Source organism: Heterodontus francisci, chromosome 11 (genome assembly GCF_036365525.1).
Source record: "Heterodontus francisci isolate sHetFra1 chromosome 11, sHetFra1.hap1, whole genome shotgun sequence".
Classification (NCBI taxonomy): domain Eukaryota; kingdom Metazoa; phylum Chordata; class Chondrichthyes; order Heterodontiformes; family Heterodontidae; genus Heterodontus; species Heterodontus francisci.
In genome coordinates, this window is record NC_090381.1 from 114574219 (window position 1) to 114590263 (window position 16045).

At 43.8% G+C, this 16045-nt stretch overlaps 1 protein-coding gene across 13 annotated transcripts in view; it reads left to right on the plus strand.

The window, feature by feature from the left end:
• The window catches only part of LOC137375479 (traf2 and NCK-interacting protein kinase-like), a 302732-nt gene that overhangs the window by 144832 nt on the left and 141855 nt on the right, over positions 1-16045 (plus strand). For all 13 annotated transcript variants that reach the window (XM_068042793.1, XM_068042796.1, XM_068042799.1 and 10 more), the window contains 7 exons: positions 1255-1365; positions 6223-6313; positions 8858-8988; positions 10225-10279; positions 10458-10536; positions 14652-14827; positions 15830-15896. In XM_068042793.1, coding sequence (XP_067898894.1) covers positions 1255-1365; positions 6223-6313; positions 8858-8988; positions 10225-10279; positions 10458-10536; positions 14652-14827; positions 15830-15896 — 710 coding nt within the window. The remainder of the gene's footprint in view (positions 1-1254; positions 1366-6222; positions 6314-8857; positions 8989-10224; positions 10280-10457; positions 10537-14651; positions 14828-15829; positions 15897-16045) is intronic.

Below are 16045 nucleotides of genomic sequence, written 5' to 3' on the forward strand. Positions count from 1 at the left end.
CTTTGAATCTCAGAAAAGGTTTCCTATTTATGTTTATCTAGAAAATGAAGTGAAATTTTTCTGTATTTGCCTCTGATCTTGGATTCAGTGTGTTTACATCTAATTCCATTATTTCTTCCGCTCTCGCTCCCTATCTGCCCCCCACTCCCTCTTCCGCCCCACTCCCTCTTCCGCCCCACTCCCTCTTCCGCCCCACTCCCTCTTCCCCACGCACCCCCTCTTCCCCGCCAGTCCCTCCTCGCCCCACGCACCCCCTCTTCCCCGCCAGTCCAGTCCCTCCTCGCCCCCCGCCCCCTCTTCCCCCCGCCCCTACTCTCTCTTCCTCCCCCCCCCCCGCCTGCCACTCTCTCTTCCTCCCCCCCCCCGCCCGCCACTCTCTCTTCCTCCCCCCCCCCCCGCCCGCCACTCTCTTCCCCCCCACCCCGCCCGCCACTCTCTCTTCCTCCCCCTCCCCCACCCCAGTGTTCTGTCTTCCTGAGCTCTCCCCCCGCTCCCCCCCCAACTTCCTCTTTTTTTTGGCCCCCAGCCTGCTCCGACATTTTTGCTAAATATGTACTTCGTTAGTTGCTGCTTGAGGGAAATAAATTGTCTGTAAGTTTCCAGATGGTCTACACAGGAAGCTTGGGATGGTTGCCAACTGGGTAATGCCACATGTAAGTGGCACCATTCTAGTCACACACCAAAGCCAAGTGTGAAAGCCTTTGTGCATTATATGTAGAATCTCTTCAAGTTGACGAATTTTCTCCAACTCAGAGACTTGAGAAAGATGTCTTGCGATTACAGGGGGTTTTAATAGATAAATGGGGAGAAATTGTTTCCATTGGCAGGGGTGTTGCTGACCAGAGAGCACAGATTCAAGATAATTGATAAAGGAACCAGGTGGGGCGATATGGGAAATTGTTTTCACACAGCGAGTTATCATCTGGAACGCACTGCCTGAAAGGGTGGTGGAAGTAGATTCAATAATAACTTTCAAAAGGGAATTGGATAAATACTTGAAAAGGAAAAATGTGCATAGCTATGGGGAGTGTAACTAATTGGACAGCTCTTTCAAAGAGCCAGCACAGGCACGATGTGTCGCATAGCCTCCTTCTGTGCTGTGGGATTCCCATCGAATGCTGCCGAGTGATTTTGTTTTTGTGTGTCTCAGTGCAAAGATTTTGTGTGAAGAGTTGTGCCTTCTATAAAATCTAAGCACTGTATCTTGGCCTGCAGCTTGGTTGGTTACTGTCATATTGTGTTTTTGTTTTGCAGCTGGTGATGGAATTCTGCGGTGCTGGGTCAGTCACAGATTTGATCAAGAACACGAAAGGGAACACATTGAAGGAAGAGTGGATCGCTTACATCTGCAGGGAAATATTGCGGGTACACAAGATTCACGCACCTCCAGAATCTGTGCTCCAGTCCAGCCTTGATCAATAGGAGGAAAGTCTCCTTGTGAGACATGCTCCACCTGGATCTGACAGTCAATATCATGCACTTTGGAGCTTTAGGAACAGCGAAGCCTGTTCTGTCATTCAGTTTGATAATCACTCACCTGCAGCTTAACTCCATTTACCTGCCTTTGCGCCATATCACCGAATACCCTTCCCCAACAAAAATCTATTGATCTGTGTCTTGTAAATTTCAGTTGACCTCCAGCCTCAGCAAACTTTTTGGGGAAGAGAGTTCCAGATTTCCCTTTGTGTGAAGAAAGGCTTCCTGACATCATCTGAACTCTAATTTTAAGGTTATGCCCCACTTTTGTTTTGGATTCAACCACCAGATGAAAAAGTTTCTCTTTATCTACCTTATTAACTTCTTTAATCATCTTAAACACCTTGATTAGATCACCCCTTACCCTTCTAAACTCAAGGGAATACAAACCAGGTTGATGTATTCTGTCCTCATAAGTTAACCCTTTTAGCCCCTGGTATCATTCTGGTGAATCTGCACTGCACCCCTTCAAAGGTCACGATATCCTTCCTGAGGTGGGGTGCCCAGTACTGAACACAGTTACTCCAGATGGGGTCTGGCCAAGACTGTATACAGCGAGAGCATCCTCATCTTTTGTATTCCAACCCTCTTGAGATAAAGGCCAATGTTTCATTCACCTTTTTGTAGCTGCGCTTTAGTTTTTAGTAATTTATGTACACGGACTCCCAAATCTCTCTGCTCCTCCATAGCTCCTAGTTTCTCATCGTTAAGAAAATATTCCGATTTGTCTTTCCCTGGTCCGATGTGGACGACCTCACACTTCCCCACCTCAAAATCCCATTGCATTAAATGCAAAGCTGGGCCATTGAGCTCCTGAGCATCTGATGGGTGTAAGGGTAAAACATGAAGGGAATACAGCAGCATCAACCCAAATTTGGTAGGCAAGAGCCCCAAGAGATAAAGCTGCCCTAAATTTGCCCTCATTTGCAGGCTGTGGGTGAATGTTTGTGAGATTGGATTTGAGGTATGGCAGTAGGGAGTTCTGCTCCTTAACTAACTGTGCTGCACCTTACCAGAGAGCAGTTGAGGCCGAAGATCAGCCATGATCTTACTGAATGGCAGAACACGCTCAAAGGGCCAAATGACCTACATCTGCCCCGATTTCTTATGTTCTTAAACTGCCTGAAATGGGAAAGTTTCTTGTTCCACAGCACTGGAATCCCTCACCTTGATGAGTAGGGCATTCATGCTAAATAAAATAGGGAGGGGCCAAAGCGGGTTGGGGTGGTGGGGGTGGTTTCAGTGAGAAATTGTATTAGAACTGGGGTCGGGCTGGGAAGAGGGGTTTGAGAAACCATGAGCCCCAAGCCATTACAAGACTCCTGGCCTGGACTTGCAATGTTTTGCAACAGATTATTTTTACGTCGAAGAAATGTCATCCATTTGATCAGTTGTGTATGAAAAGGTTGCAGAAACCTAATCCAGTCCCACATTGATGCTAGTGATTAATATTGATAGATTGCTGGCTATTTAGGAATATTTGTTTTTGGAATGATATAATACAATCTCCAAAATATCCTTGGATAAGCAAGACTGCCAAATCTTTCTACAATAAACGGTAATCAGTGCGCACAGATTTAAGGTGATTGGCAAAAGAACCAGAGGCAAAATGAGGAGAACCATTTTTACAGAATGAGTGGTTAGGAGGAATAGATTCATTTATGGCACAGAAGGAGGCCAGTTTGGCCAGTTGAGCCCATGCTGGCTCTGCACAGAGCTACGCTGTCAGCCCCACTCCCTGGCTCGATCCCCGTAGCCCTGCAGGTCTATTTCTCTCAGGTGGCCATCCAACTTCCTCTTAAAGTCATTGATCGTCTCCACTTCCACCACTCTTGTGGGCAGCAAGTTCAAGGTCATTATCACCCGCTGTGTAAAAAAGTGCTTCCTCATATTCCCCCTGCATCTTTTGCCCAAAACTTTCAATCTGTGTCCCCGAGTCCTTCTATCATTTGTTAATGGGAACAGTTTTTCCTTGTCTAACTTATCTAAGCCTGTCATAATCTTGTACACTTCTATATTCCATCTCCTCTCAATCTTCTTTGTTCTAAGGAGAACAAACTCAGCTTTTCCAACCTAACCTTGTAACTAAAATCCTCCATCCCCGGAACCATTCTGGTAAATCTCCTCTGCACCCTCGCAAGGACCCTCGCATCCTTCCTAAAGTGTGGTGACCAGAACTGGACACAATACTCCAGTTGGGGCCTAATCAGAGCTTTATAAAGGTTCAGCATAACGTCCCTGCTTTTGTACTCAATGCCTCTATTTACGAAGTCCAAGATCCCATATGGTTTACTACCCACTCTCTCAATATGTCCTGCCACCTTCAAAGATCTATGCACATGCATTCCCAGGTCCCTCTGTTCCTGCACATTCTTTCGAACTGTGCCATTAAGTCTATATTGCCTCTCCCTATTCCTTCTGCCAAAATATACATAATACTTGTCAGTATTAAATTCCATCTGCCACCTCTCTACCCATTCTGCTAGCCTGTCTGTGTCCTGTTGCGGGCAGTTCATACTATCCTCGTTGTTGTTCGCACCTCCAAGTTTGGTGTCATCAGCAAATTTTGAAATTTTACTCTCCATTCCAAGATGCAAGTCATATATATCACAAAAGAATTACTGGTCCCAGCACTGACCCTTGGGGAACATCACTGTCTACTATCCTCCAGTCTGAAAAACAACCATTTACTACAACTCGCTGTTTTCTGTCCTTAAGCCATTTTTTTTAGTCCAATTGGACACTGACCCTCCTATTCCATGAGCTAAGTTTTGTTAACCAGCATTCTGTATAGTACCTTATCAAATGGTTTTTAAAATCCATATAAACAACATCCACTGCATTCCCTTCATTAACCTTCTCTGTTACTTCATCAAAACGTCCAGTTAGATAAGTCAAGCATGATCTGCCTTTTACAAATCCATGCTGACTATCCGTAATTAACTTAAACCTCTTTAAATGTGTGTTGATTTTTTTTCCCCCTGATTATTGTTTCTAAAACCTTATCCACCACTGATGTTAAACTAACTGTCCTGTCGTTACTCAGACTGTCCTTACACCCTTTCTTGAATAAGGGTGTGACATTTGTCACTCTCCAATCCTCTGGCACTTCCCCATATTTAAGGAAGATTGGAAGATTATGGTGAGCCCTTCCAATATCTCCATCCCAACTTCCTTTAGCAACCTGGAATACAAGCCATCCAGACCAGACTTCTCTACCTAAGCATAGCAAACCATTTTAGTACCTCTCTGCCTCTCAATTTTTATCCTATCCATTGCCTCTGCTCTCTCTACTTCTACTGATATTTTGTCAACCTCCATTTCCTTAGTGAACACTGATACAAAGTGCTAATTAAGTATATTAGCCTTGCTCTGTGCCTCTAAGCATATATTACCCTCTTTGTCCCCAATAGACCCCACTCCACCTCTTCTCGCTTACTATTTACATGCCAGTAGAAGATTTTTGAGTTCCCTTTTATGTTGACTGCCATTCTCTCTTTGCCAATCTTATTTTCCTCTTCACCTCCCCTCTCAACTTATGGTATATGGTCTGGTTCTCACTTGATAAGTTCACCTGAAATACACCATAGACCCTCTTATTTTTGTTTCATCATCTCTATGTTCCTCGTCAACCAAGGAGCCCTGTTCTTGGTTCCCCTACTTTCATCCTTGTTGGAATGTATCTGGCCTGTACCTGAAGCATGTCTTCCTTAAAGATCATCCATTGTTCCAATACAAAATTTAGAATGCACTCCCTGCCAGGGCGGTGGATGCAGATTCAATAGTATCTTTCTAAGGGGAATTGAATAAATACTCGAAGGAGAAAAAATTGTGGGAATATGGGGAAAGAGCAGGGTTAACTGGATTGCTCTTCTGTGGCCTCCTCCTGTGCTGTACTATTCTCTGGCTCTACAAGAGTGCAAGAGCACTGAGGTTAGGACTGACAGAGCCTCAATTTTAAAATTTGCATCATTGCTTTCAAAACCCTCACCCCTCCCTATTTCTGTAATCTCCTACAGCCCCACAACCCTCAGAAATCTCTGTGCTCATCTAATTCTGGACTCTTGAGCATCTTGGATTTCAGTCATTTCACCATTGGCGGTCATGCCATCGGCTGCCTGGGCCCTAAGCTCTGGAAATCCCTCCCTAAACCTTTCCGCTTCTCCTCCTTTAAGATGATCCTTAAAACCCTACCTCCTTTGACCAATCTTTTAGTCGCCTGTCCTAATATTTCCTTTTTTTTAAGCTCAGTATCAAATTTTGTCCAAATTGTGCTCCTGTGAAGCATCTTGGGACATTTTACCAAGTTAAAGACGCTATATAAATAAAATTTATTAGCCTAACCCCCTCATCCATTGGGCCTTTTTTCCTATTTATTCATTCATGGGATGTGGGTGTTACTGGTAAGGCCAACATGTATTGCCCATCTCTAATTGCCCTTGAGATGGTGGGGTGAGCCCCTTTCTGGAACCCACTTTGCTGTACTGGTTTGGTACAACTGAGTGGCTTCAGAGGGCAGTTAAGAGTCAACCACATTCCTGTGGGTCTGGAGTCACATGTAGATCCGGACCAAGTAAGGAGGGCAGATTTCCTTCCCTAAAGGACATTGTGAACCAGATGGGGTTTTACTGACACCAGCTTTTTATTCCAGATTTATTTCCTTCGCTAACCCCTCACTTGGTGGGTCTACCCTGGCCTTGAATTTTATGCTGAATACTTGATGACTGTTGTATCTTATGATTTTAGGGTCTAACTCACCTTCATCAGCACAAGGTTATTCATCGTGATATCAAAGGCCAGAATGTCTTGCTGACAGAGAATGCTGAAGTCAAATTGGGTGAGTGTGAGTTTGATTATACCCCCCTCCCATTGCTCTCCCAGAAGTGCTAACACCTGGTCTACAATTGCCAGCAGATGACTGCCCTATCACCATGCCCATATTGCCATTTTTCTTGTCCATTGAGCATTGAAACCAAATCCATTCCTGTCCCCGCTCACTATGTGTGCACTTGATGGATAGTTATTGGACGTCTGGCCATTCAGCTCAATAGAGCCTGTTGTGACATTCAATCAGATGCTCTGTACCTCATTCCCATTTACTTGCCTTGGTTCCATATCCCTCGATCCTTACCCACCAAAAATTTATCGCTCTCAAGTCTTCATAATTTCAATAGTGTCATGAAGGTGCTTCCATTATTATTTTTTGAGGATTCGTGTTCAAACGATTGCGAAAATTGGTTCACTAGAAAGACTGAGGAGATGCCTGGTTTTGTTTTTTAAAAGGCTACTGGAAGGACACTTTGGATTTTTAAAAAAATCACTTACTGGAAGAGAGAATGAAGGGCTAAATAAATATAAGGAGCCTTGCTGGTGATTGGAGTTGTTTACAGAGAAGTCACATGTCCAGGTTTATGGTTGTCAGGAGTTTTGGCATTCTGATTTGAGCCTGGACTGTTTGAATGCTCAGTTGGTGTATAGCGTCCAAAGAGAGAAGCCACACAACTCGTCCTTTGCCACCTGTGTTGAAAGATCTTCTGAGAATCCAGTGTGATAGCTGAACTAAAAGCAAAATACTGCGGATGCTGGAAATCTGAAATAAAAACAAGAAATGCTGGAACCACTCAGCAGGTCTGGCAGCTTCTGTGGGAAGAGAAGCAGAGTTAACATTTTGGGTCAGTGACCCTTCTTCGGAACAGGTTATAAGCAAGTGAGGTGGGGGTGGGGCAAGAGATAACAAAGGAGAAGGTGTAGATTGGACAAGGCCACATAGCTGACCAAAAGGTCATGGAGCAAAGGCAAACAATATGTTAATGGTATGTTGAAAGACAAAGCATTAGTACAGATAAGGTGTTAACGGACTGAAGATTGAACAGCAGCAAGTGCAAACGTGAAAAAAAACAGTGGGTAAGCAAACTGAACAAACTAAGATGAAATGAAATAAATGCAAAAAAAAAAAGATTGTAAAAAAGAAAAAATAACTAAAAATGAAAGTAAAATGGGGTGCTGTCATGCTCTGAAATTATTGAACTCAATGTTCAGTCCAGCAGGCTGTAGCGTGCCTAATCGGTAGATGAGATGCTGTTCCTCGAGCTTGCGTTGATGTTCACAACAGTGATAGCTGAACCCACTGATGCAGTAATTCTCCCGAGAAACCTGCAAGCCTACTCCTCGATGTCCCCTGAACAGAACTGCTCCAGAAAGCTCCCAGTGACAGCTGCATACGTGGACCCGGACGCCAGACCAAAGGCCATCTGGAACATTCCATATTCCTTTCTCTTCAAGAATTGACAATAACTTGGCCAAAATATTTTTTTAGGAAGTTGGTCCCTGCAGATCTAGTTTTTCATTTTTCTTTATTTTTTTTTTCTTTAACAGTGTGTGTGTGTTGTTATTTTAGAAGGGTAGATATTTATACTTCCATATTTCAAACTGTGTGTTGATAAGCTTTGCATCTTTATTGAATAAGCCTTGTTTTATAATAAATCAATAATTTGGTTGTTTATTAAATAAACCTGGTTGGCAAATTTTTTTAAAATTCTGAAGCTAATATTGATAAAGTATATGATTGACTTTATTGGTAACTGGGTAAAATATTTAAACATACGTTGTGACCAGTGGAGTAATGGAACAAGAGAAAGGCAGTGCATTCCTCCAGCCTTGGTCATAACAATAGATCCCCACCTTTTTAGTCCTCATTTTAGCCCAGAATTCCCAGGACTTACTGTAATACCTGGACAGATTATTCTGTACATCCCAATACCACACAGGGGAATGAATTGATGGATACAGCCAGTGAGGAGGCACCTCCCGCTGGGTCGCTGTGTGATGTTGCTCGGCCCCAGCCTGATCTGCTTTTCTCTGGCATCTCTGAACTGCATAACTGTATACTGCTCATTTTTGAGGGAAAGAAATGTGGGGTTGAATGTAATCCTGGAGGTTTCATCACATAACGTCTTCCCTGTAACTGCTCTGCCCCCACGCTCCCTCTATTGGTCACTTGGTGCCTTCCTCCTGGTCATGCCCCACCTTCCCATGGTCAATCAGGAAGCTAACCGGCTCTCCCGACCTGATTGGATGCTTCTTGTTTGTCAATCAAACATCCTTTTCTTTCCCAACTCCCACACTTTTATAATTCATAAACAAAAGCATTGAAAGAAAATGACTTGTTTTCTTTATTGTTACCACAGTCTTTCTCCTGGGATTGTCCTGGAGATGCAACTTTAATTCCTGGAAACTCCAGGGTAGTCCTGGAGGGTTGGCAACCCTAGGAGAGAGGCTATGTTTCCATGAGGAGCAGAGTACCTTTCCCCTGGCGGTGACTAGCATGTCTCGGTTAGTCAAGAACGTACAATAATGCTCTGTATGTTTCGCTTTGCCGCAGTTGACTTTGGAGTGAGCGCTCAGCTTGACCGTACAGTAGGGAGAAGGAACACGTTCATTGGCACACCGTACTGGATGGCTCCTGAAGTGATAGCTTGCGACGAGAATCCAGATGCCACGTATGATTTCAAGGTGAATGTTGAATCGTTTACTTAAAAGATGCACCCACCTCAAAAGTCTTTCCTCCCTCCTCACTCTGGGTGCAATTGGCCACTGCTGTTACTTTATTTAAAAATTCATTCTGGAGAATAAGGCGCCACTGGAAAGTCCAACATTGATTGCTCATCCCTCGTTGTCCCGAGATGGTGATGATGGGCCTCCAACAGCAGCACAACTGAGCTTGAGGAGAGAGTAAGAATCAACGATGTAGAGTGAGACTGAAACTGCGTTTAGGCCCAGATTGGGTAAGGCTGCAGGTTTCCTTCCCTGAAAAACATCTGTGAACCTGTTTTTTTAAAAATACTTTATCTGGTGCCAACTCACAATTTACCGGATTTATTGAATTCAATTTCGTTCCTTGCCCTCCTAGGGTTGTCCTGGTGGATTTGAACTCATGACCTCTGTGTCCACTGACACCTAGCAACCTCAGTGGATTACAGTTTTATTCTGGCTGTAGGCAAGCATTGGGGAAAGTCTGACGCCAACTTGGCATTAATTGTGTGAACGCACATATAAACATTGTACACTTCTGACCTTGTGCATGCATTGTATACAATATAGATTGGATAGAATTTACAGTGCAGCGACAGGCAATGGGGCCCAGTTGCTTCGTGCCAGTATTTCTGCTGCACATGAGTCTCCTCCCATTCCTCTTCAACGAATCCAATCAGAATATCCTCTATTCCTTTCTCCCTCATATGTTCATCAACTTCCCCTCATTTTTTATTCATTGTGGACATCACTGGCTCGGCCAGCAATTATTGCCCATCCCTAATTGCCCTTGAGAAGGTGGTGAGGCACCTTTTTGACAACTGAGTGGCTTGTTGGGCCATTTCACAAGGCAGTTAATTAAGAGTCAACCACATATGCTGTAGTGGGATTTGCACTTGTGTCTCTGGATCATTACTTCAGTGACATAACAACTTTGCCACTGTTCCCACCATTTGCCTGAACCACTCTATGTGGTAACGCATTCCCCATTCTGAGCATCAAATCAGGGCAAGAGCGCTCCTAATACATGGTGGAAATGTTTCCGGGGAATGCAAGCTCTTTCTTTCCTCTCTCTTCATTAAGTGAATGGCCTGCAGTCTCTCTCTTCGCTCCTCCCCCATCTGTCAGTGCAAACACAGCTAAACGTTTTGCCTGAGTTTTTTTTATTTGTGTAAACCTCTCCCTGTTTTCTAATGATCCCTCTGTTTGTGTTAACAGAGTGATTTGTGGTCTTTGGGAATCACTGCTATGGAAATGGCAGAAGGAGCTCCGCGTAAGTCTAAGCTTTGGTTCTTTCCCTCTCTAGGAATTGTTAATTGTATATTAATTGAATGCAAACTGTGAGCATTAACTGCAGATTCACTTGAGCCCTTGCCTGTTTCCCCCTTTGATTGTCCCAGTTCTTGTTCTCCCTTAATCACACTGGCTCTTTCTCTCTCTTTATTCTGCAGCCCTGTGCGACATGCACCCAATGAGGGCACTGTTTCTGATCCCGAGAAACCCACCGCCTCGACTAAAATCTAAGAAGTGGTGAGTATTGTAGAACAGGGTGTCCAGTGTCTCTGGTGATGATGGGACCTGTTTGTGAAATGGTGAAGGTGAAGATCCGGTGGTGATGAATGTTTCGCCATTCTGTACCTTAACTGCATTTACATACCTTTATTCCATGTCCCTTGTATCCTTACCTAACAAAATAGATTTATCTCAATCTTGAAAGCTTCAGAGAGTGGTGAGAATGTGGAACCCGCTACCACAGGGAGTGATAGAGTCATAGAATTATACAGCAAGCGGAAGCTAGATAAACGCATGAGAGAGAAAGGAACAAAAGGATATGCTGATAGGGTGAAATGAAGTAGCATGGGCAGAAGCTCATGTGGAAGGTAATATACGAATGTACAAACGTACGAATTAGGAGCAGGAGTAGGTCCCTCGGCCCCTCGAGCCTGCTCCGCCATTCAATAAGATCATGGCTGATCCGATTGTAACCTCAACTCCGCATTCCCATCTACCCCCGATAACCTTTCACCCCCTTGCTTATCAAGAATCTATCTTTCTCTGCCTTAAAATTATTCAAAGACTCTGCTTCCATCACCTTTTGAGGAAGAGAGTTCCAAAGACGATCCTCTGAGAGAAAACATTCTCCTTATCTCTGTCTTAAATGGGTGGCGCCTTATCTTTAAACAGTGACCCCCTAGTTCTAGATTCTCCCACAAGAGGAAAGATCCTTTCCACATTCACCCTGTTGAGACCCCTCACGTCATCTCGTACTCTTCTAAAGTCCAGCGGATACAAGCCTAGACTGTCCAACCTTTCCTCATACTCCCATTCCAGGTATTAGTCCAGTAAACCTTCTCTGAACTGCTTCTAATACATTTACATCCTTCCTTAAATAAGGAGACCAATTCTGTACACAGTACTCCAGATGTGGTCTCACCAATGCCCTGTATAGCTGAAGCATAACCTCTCTACTTTTGTATTCAGTTCCTCTCGCAATAAACAAAAACATTCTATTAGTTTTCCTAATTACATGTTGTACCTGCATACTAACCTTTTGTGATTCATGCACTAGGACACCCAGATCCCTCTGCATCTCAGAGCTCCACAATCTCTCACCATTTAGATAACTTGCTTCTTTTTTATTCTTCCTGCCAAAGTGGGCAATTTCACATTTTCCCACATTATACTCCATTTGCCAGATCTTTGCCCACTCACTTAACCTATCTATATCCCTTTGTAGCCTCCTTATGTCCTCTTCATAACACATTTTCCTACCTATCTTTGTGTCATCAGCAAATTTAGCAACCATATCTTCGATCCCTTCATCCAAGTCATTAATATAAATTGTAAAAAAGTTGAGGCCCAGCACAGATCCCTGTGGCACACCACTCATTACATCTTGCCAACCAGAAAATGACCCATTTATGCCTACTCTGTTTTCTGTGAGCTAACCAATCTTCTATCCATGCCAATATGTTACTCCCTACACCATGAGCTTTTATTTTCTGCAAAAACCTTTGATGTGGCACCTAATTAGTGGCATCAGTATTAGTAAGGAAATGGTGTTAGGGAAATTGATGGGATTGAAGACCGAAAGATCCCCAAGGCCTGATAATCTACATCCCAGAGTACTTAAGGAAGTGGCCCTAGAAATAGTAGATGTATTGCTGGTCATTTTTCAAAATTCTATAGACTCTGGAACTGTTCCAATGGGTTGGAGGGTAGCTAATGTAACCCCAGTATTTAAAAAAAGGAGGTCGAGAAAAAATGGAATTATAGACTGGTTAGCCTGACATCAGTAGTGGAGAAAATGCTAGAGTCCATTATAAAAGATGTAATAGCAGAGCACTTGGAAAACAATGACAGGATCAGACAAAGTCAACATGGATTTACGAAAGGAAAATCATGCTTGACAAATCTACTGGAATTTTTTGAGGATGTAACTAGTAGAGTTGATGAGGGAGAACCAGTGGATGTGGTGTATTTGGACTTTCAGAAGACTTTCGATAAGGTCCCACATAGAGTTTAACATGCAAAATTAAAGCACATGAGATTGGGGGTAAGGTACTGACATGGATAGAGAATTGGTTGGTAGACAGGAAACAAAGAATAGGAATAAATGGGTCTTTTTCCAAATGTCAGGCAGTGACTAGTGGGGTACTGCAAGGATCAGTGCTAGGACCCCAGCTATTCACAATTTATTTTAATGATATAGATGAGGGAATTAAATGTAATATATCCAAGTTTGCAGATGACACAAAGCTGGGTGGGAGGATGAGCTGTGAGGAGGATGCAGAGAGGCTTCAGGGTGATTTGGACAGGTTGAATGAGTGGGCAAATACATGGCAGATGCAGTATAATGTGGATAAATGTGAGGTTATCCACTTTGATGGCAAAAACAGAAAGGCAGATTATGATCTGAATGGCAATAGATTGGGAAAGGGGGAGGTGCAACGAGACCTGGGTGTCCTTGTGCACCAGTCACTGAAAGGAAGCATGCAGGTGCAGCAGACAATGGCAAATGGTATGGTGTCCTTCATAGCGAGAGGATTCGAGTACAGGAGCAAGGAAGTCTTGCTGCAATTATACAGGGCCTTGGTGAGAGCACATCTGCAGTATTGTGTGCAGTTTTGGTGTCCTTATCTGAGGAAGGATGTTCTTGCTATGGAGGGAGTGCAGAGAAGGTTCATCAGACTGATTTTTTTTATTCCTTCATGGGATGTGGGCATCGCTGGCTAGGCCAGCATTTATTGCCCATCCCTAATTGCCCTTGAACTAAGTGGCCATTTCAGAGGGCATTTTAAGAGTCAACCACATTGCTGTGGATCTGGAACGCTAAGGACGCTAAGGACGCTGGATTTCCTTCCCTAAAGGACATTAGTGAACCAGATGGGTTTTTACAACAATCAACAGTGGCTTCATGGTCACACTAGACTAGCTTTTTAATTCCAGATTTATTAATTGAATTCAAATTCACTATCTGCCGTGGTGGGATTTGAACCCATGTCCCCAGAGTATTAGCCTGGTCCTCTGGGCTAACAGTCCAGTGACATTACCACTACGCCACCTCGGATGGCAGGACTGACATATGAAGATAGATTAGGTCAATTAGGCTTGCATTCACTAGAGGTTTGAAGAATGAGAGGGGATCTCATAGAAATCTACAAAATTCTAATAGGGCTGGACAGACTAGATGCAGGAAGGATGTTCCCGATGGCGGGGGAGTCCAGGACCAGGGGTCACAGACTAAGGATAAGGGGTCAACCATTTAGGACTGAGATGAGGAGGGATTTCTTCACCCAGAGAGTGGTGAACCTGTGGAATTCTCTACCATGGAAAGCAGTTGAGGCCATATAAGGGCCAAATGGCCTACCCCTGCTCCTATTTTTTTTTTATGTTTCTATGTTTATCAAATGCCTTCTGGAAATCTAAGTACAGTACATCCACTAGTTCCCCTTTATCCACAGCACATGTTACTTCTTCAAAGAACTCCAGTAAATTGGTTAAACATGATTTCCCTTTTACAAAGCCATGTTGACTCTGCCTGATTACCTTGAATTTGTAAATAAACACCAGCATGGACTGAATGGCCTGTTTCTGTGCTGTACAATTGATGCAAGTTGGATTTGTTTCCTCTGGAAAAGGGAATCTATAAGCAGAAGATGGTAGGGGTCTGGAACTCACTGCCTGAAAGGGTAGTTGAGGCAGAAACACTCAACTCATTCAAAAGGAGTCTGGATATGCACCTCAAGTGCCGTAATCTGCAGGGCTACGGACCAAATGGTGGAAGGTGGGATTAGAACCGGTGGATTGTTTTTCAGCCGGCACAGACACGATGGAGCAAATGGCCTCTTTCTGTGCCTTAAACTTTCTATGATTCTATACTTGAAGATTTCAAGATTATGAAGGGAATTGACCAAACCAATTGCAGAAATTTGTTGACTGGTAAAGGGATGAAATCCCAGGACACATGAGTTAGACATTTGAAGGACAAAAAAGGTTACAAAAAATGTAAAATACCTGTTGGCTAGTTCCCAGGAATGAAGCTGGCTGGTGTCGGCGCTGCATTGACACTGGTTCTCTGATGACACTCTCTCTGCTGCCCTCAGGATTTTCTCTACCTGACATTCTCCCAAATTCTTCCCCAGGTCAAAGAAGTTTGTGTCCTTCATCGAGGGCTGTTTGGTAAAGAATCACGGGCAGAGGCCAGCTACAGATCAGCTGCTGAAACATCCCTTCATCAGGGACCAACTCAATGAGAGGCAGGTCCGTATCCAGCTCAAGGACCACATTGACAGGACCAAGAAGAAGAGGGGTGAGAAAGGTGGGTGAAGAATTGGGAGCAGTGACTGCTGAAGATCATGCAATTTGTTTTCTTCCTGTTGGATAGGTTGGGATGGCTGGAGTGTTGACGATGAATACTCAAAACTCTGCATCTCCAACAATCCAAGAGTCCCTCGATGGCTCCAACCTCATGTATTGACTATTTCATTGTTCTCCCTGCCTTCCTTTCACCTTCTGTACACTTGACCTTATCCGAAATTCTTGCTGCCCGCATCCTAACGAAATACTTTCGCCCGTCACCCCTGACTGGCATTGGCTTCCTGTCTGGCAATGTCTTGATTTAAATGTCCTCATCTCATATTCAAATCCTTCCATGGCCTCACCTCTCTTTATCCCTGTAACCTCCTCCAGCCATACAGCCATCCGAGTTATGCAGACTCCTCCAATTCTGCCTTGTTATGCATTCCTGCACCATTGGTGTCTATGCCGATGCTCCTTCAAATTTACCTCTTTGTCCAAGCTTTTGGTCTCCATTCCTAGTATCTCTTTATATTTTATTTGTTTGTGGGATATGGGTGTCGTTGACTCGGCCAGCATTTATTGCCCATCCCTAATTGCCCTTGAATTGAGTGGCTTGCGAGGCCATTTCAACCACCTAGCGGTGAATCTGTCACATGTAGGCCAGACCAGGTAAGGACGGCAGATTTCCTTCCTTAAAGGACATTCGTGAATCAGATGGGTTTTTACAACAGTCAACATGGTCACCATTAGATGACCTTTTAATTCCAGATTGATGAGTTGAATTCACATTTCATCATCTGTCATGATGGGATTTGAACCCATGCCCCCAGAGCATTAGCCTGGGCTCTGAATTACTAGTCCAGTGACATTACCACTGCGCTACCACCTCCCCCGTTGGTTTGGTATCGAACATTGTTGTGAAGCACCTTAGGACAGTTTTATTGTGTTAAAGGTGCTATATAAATGCAAGATGTTGTTACATGTAACCTAACATAATGTATGACCTTTTCTGATTGCTCAGATGAGACAGAATATGAATACAGTGGGAGTGAGGAAGAGGAGGAAGATGGTGATAATGGAGAACCAAGGTAAGTGAAAAAGAAGCCAATGGTGGGGGCCAGAGGATACTTTAGCTTCCTTATTAGTTCTGGTTTGTTTACTCGAGTTTTTATGGGATGAAGTGGAAGGTTGTGTTGTCTCGCTGTCCTTGGTGTCTCCATGGTGCAGTGGGTAGCAT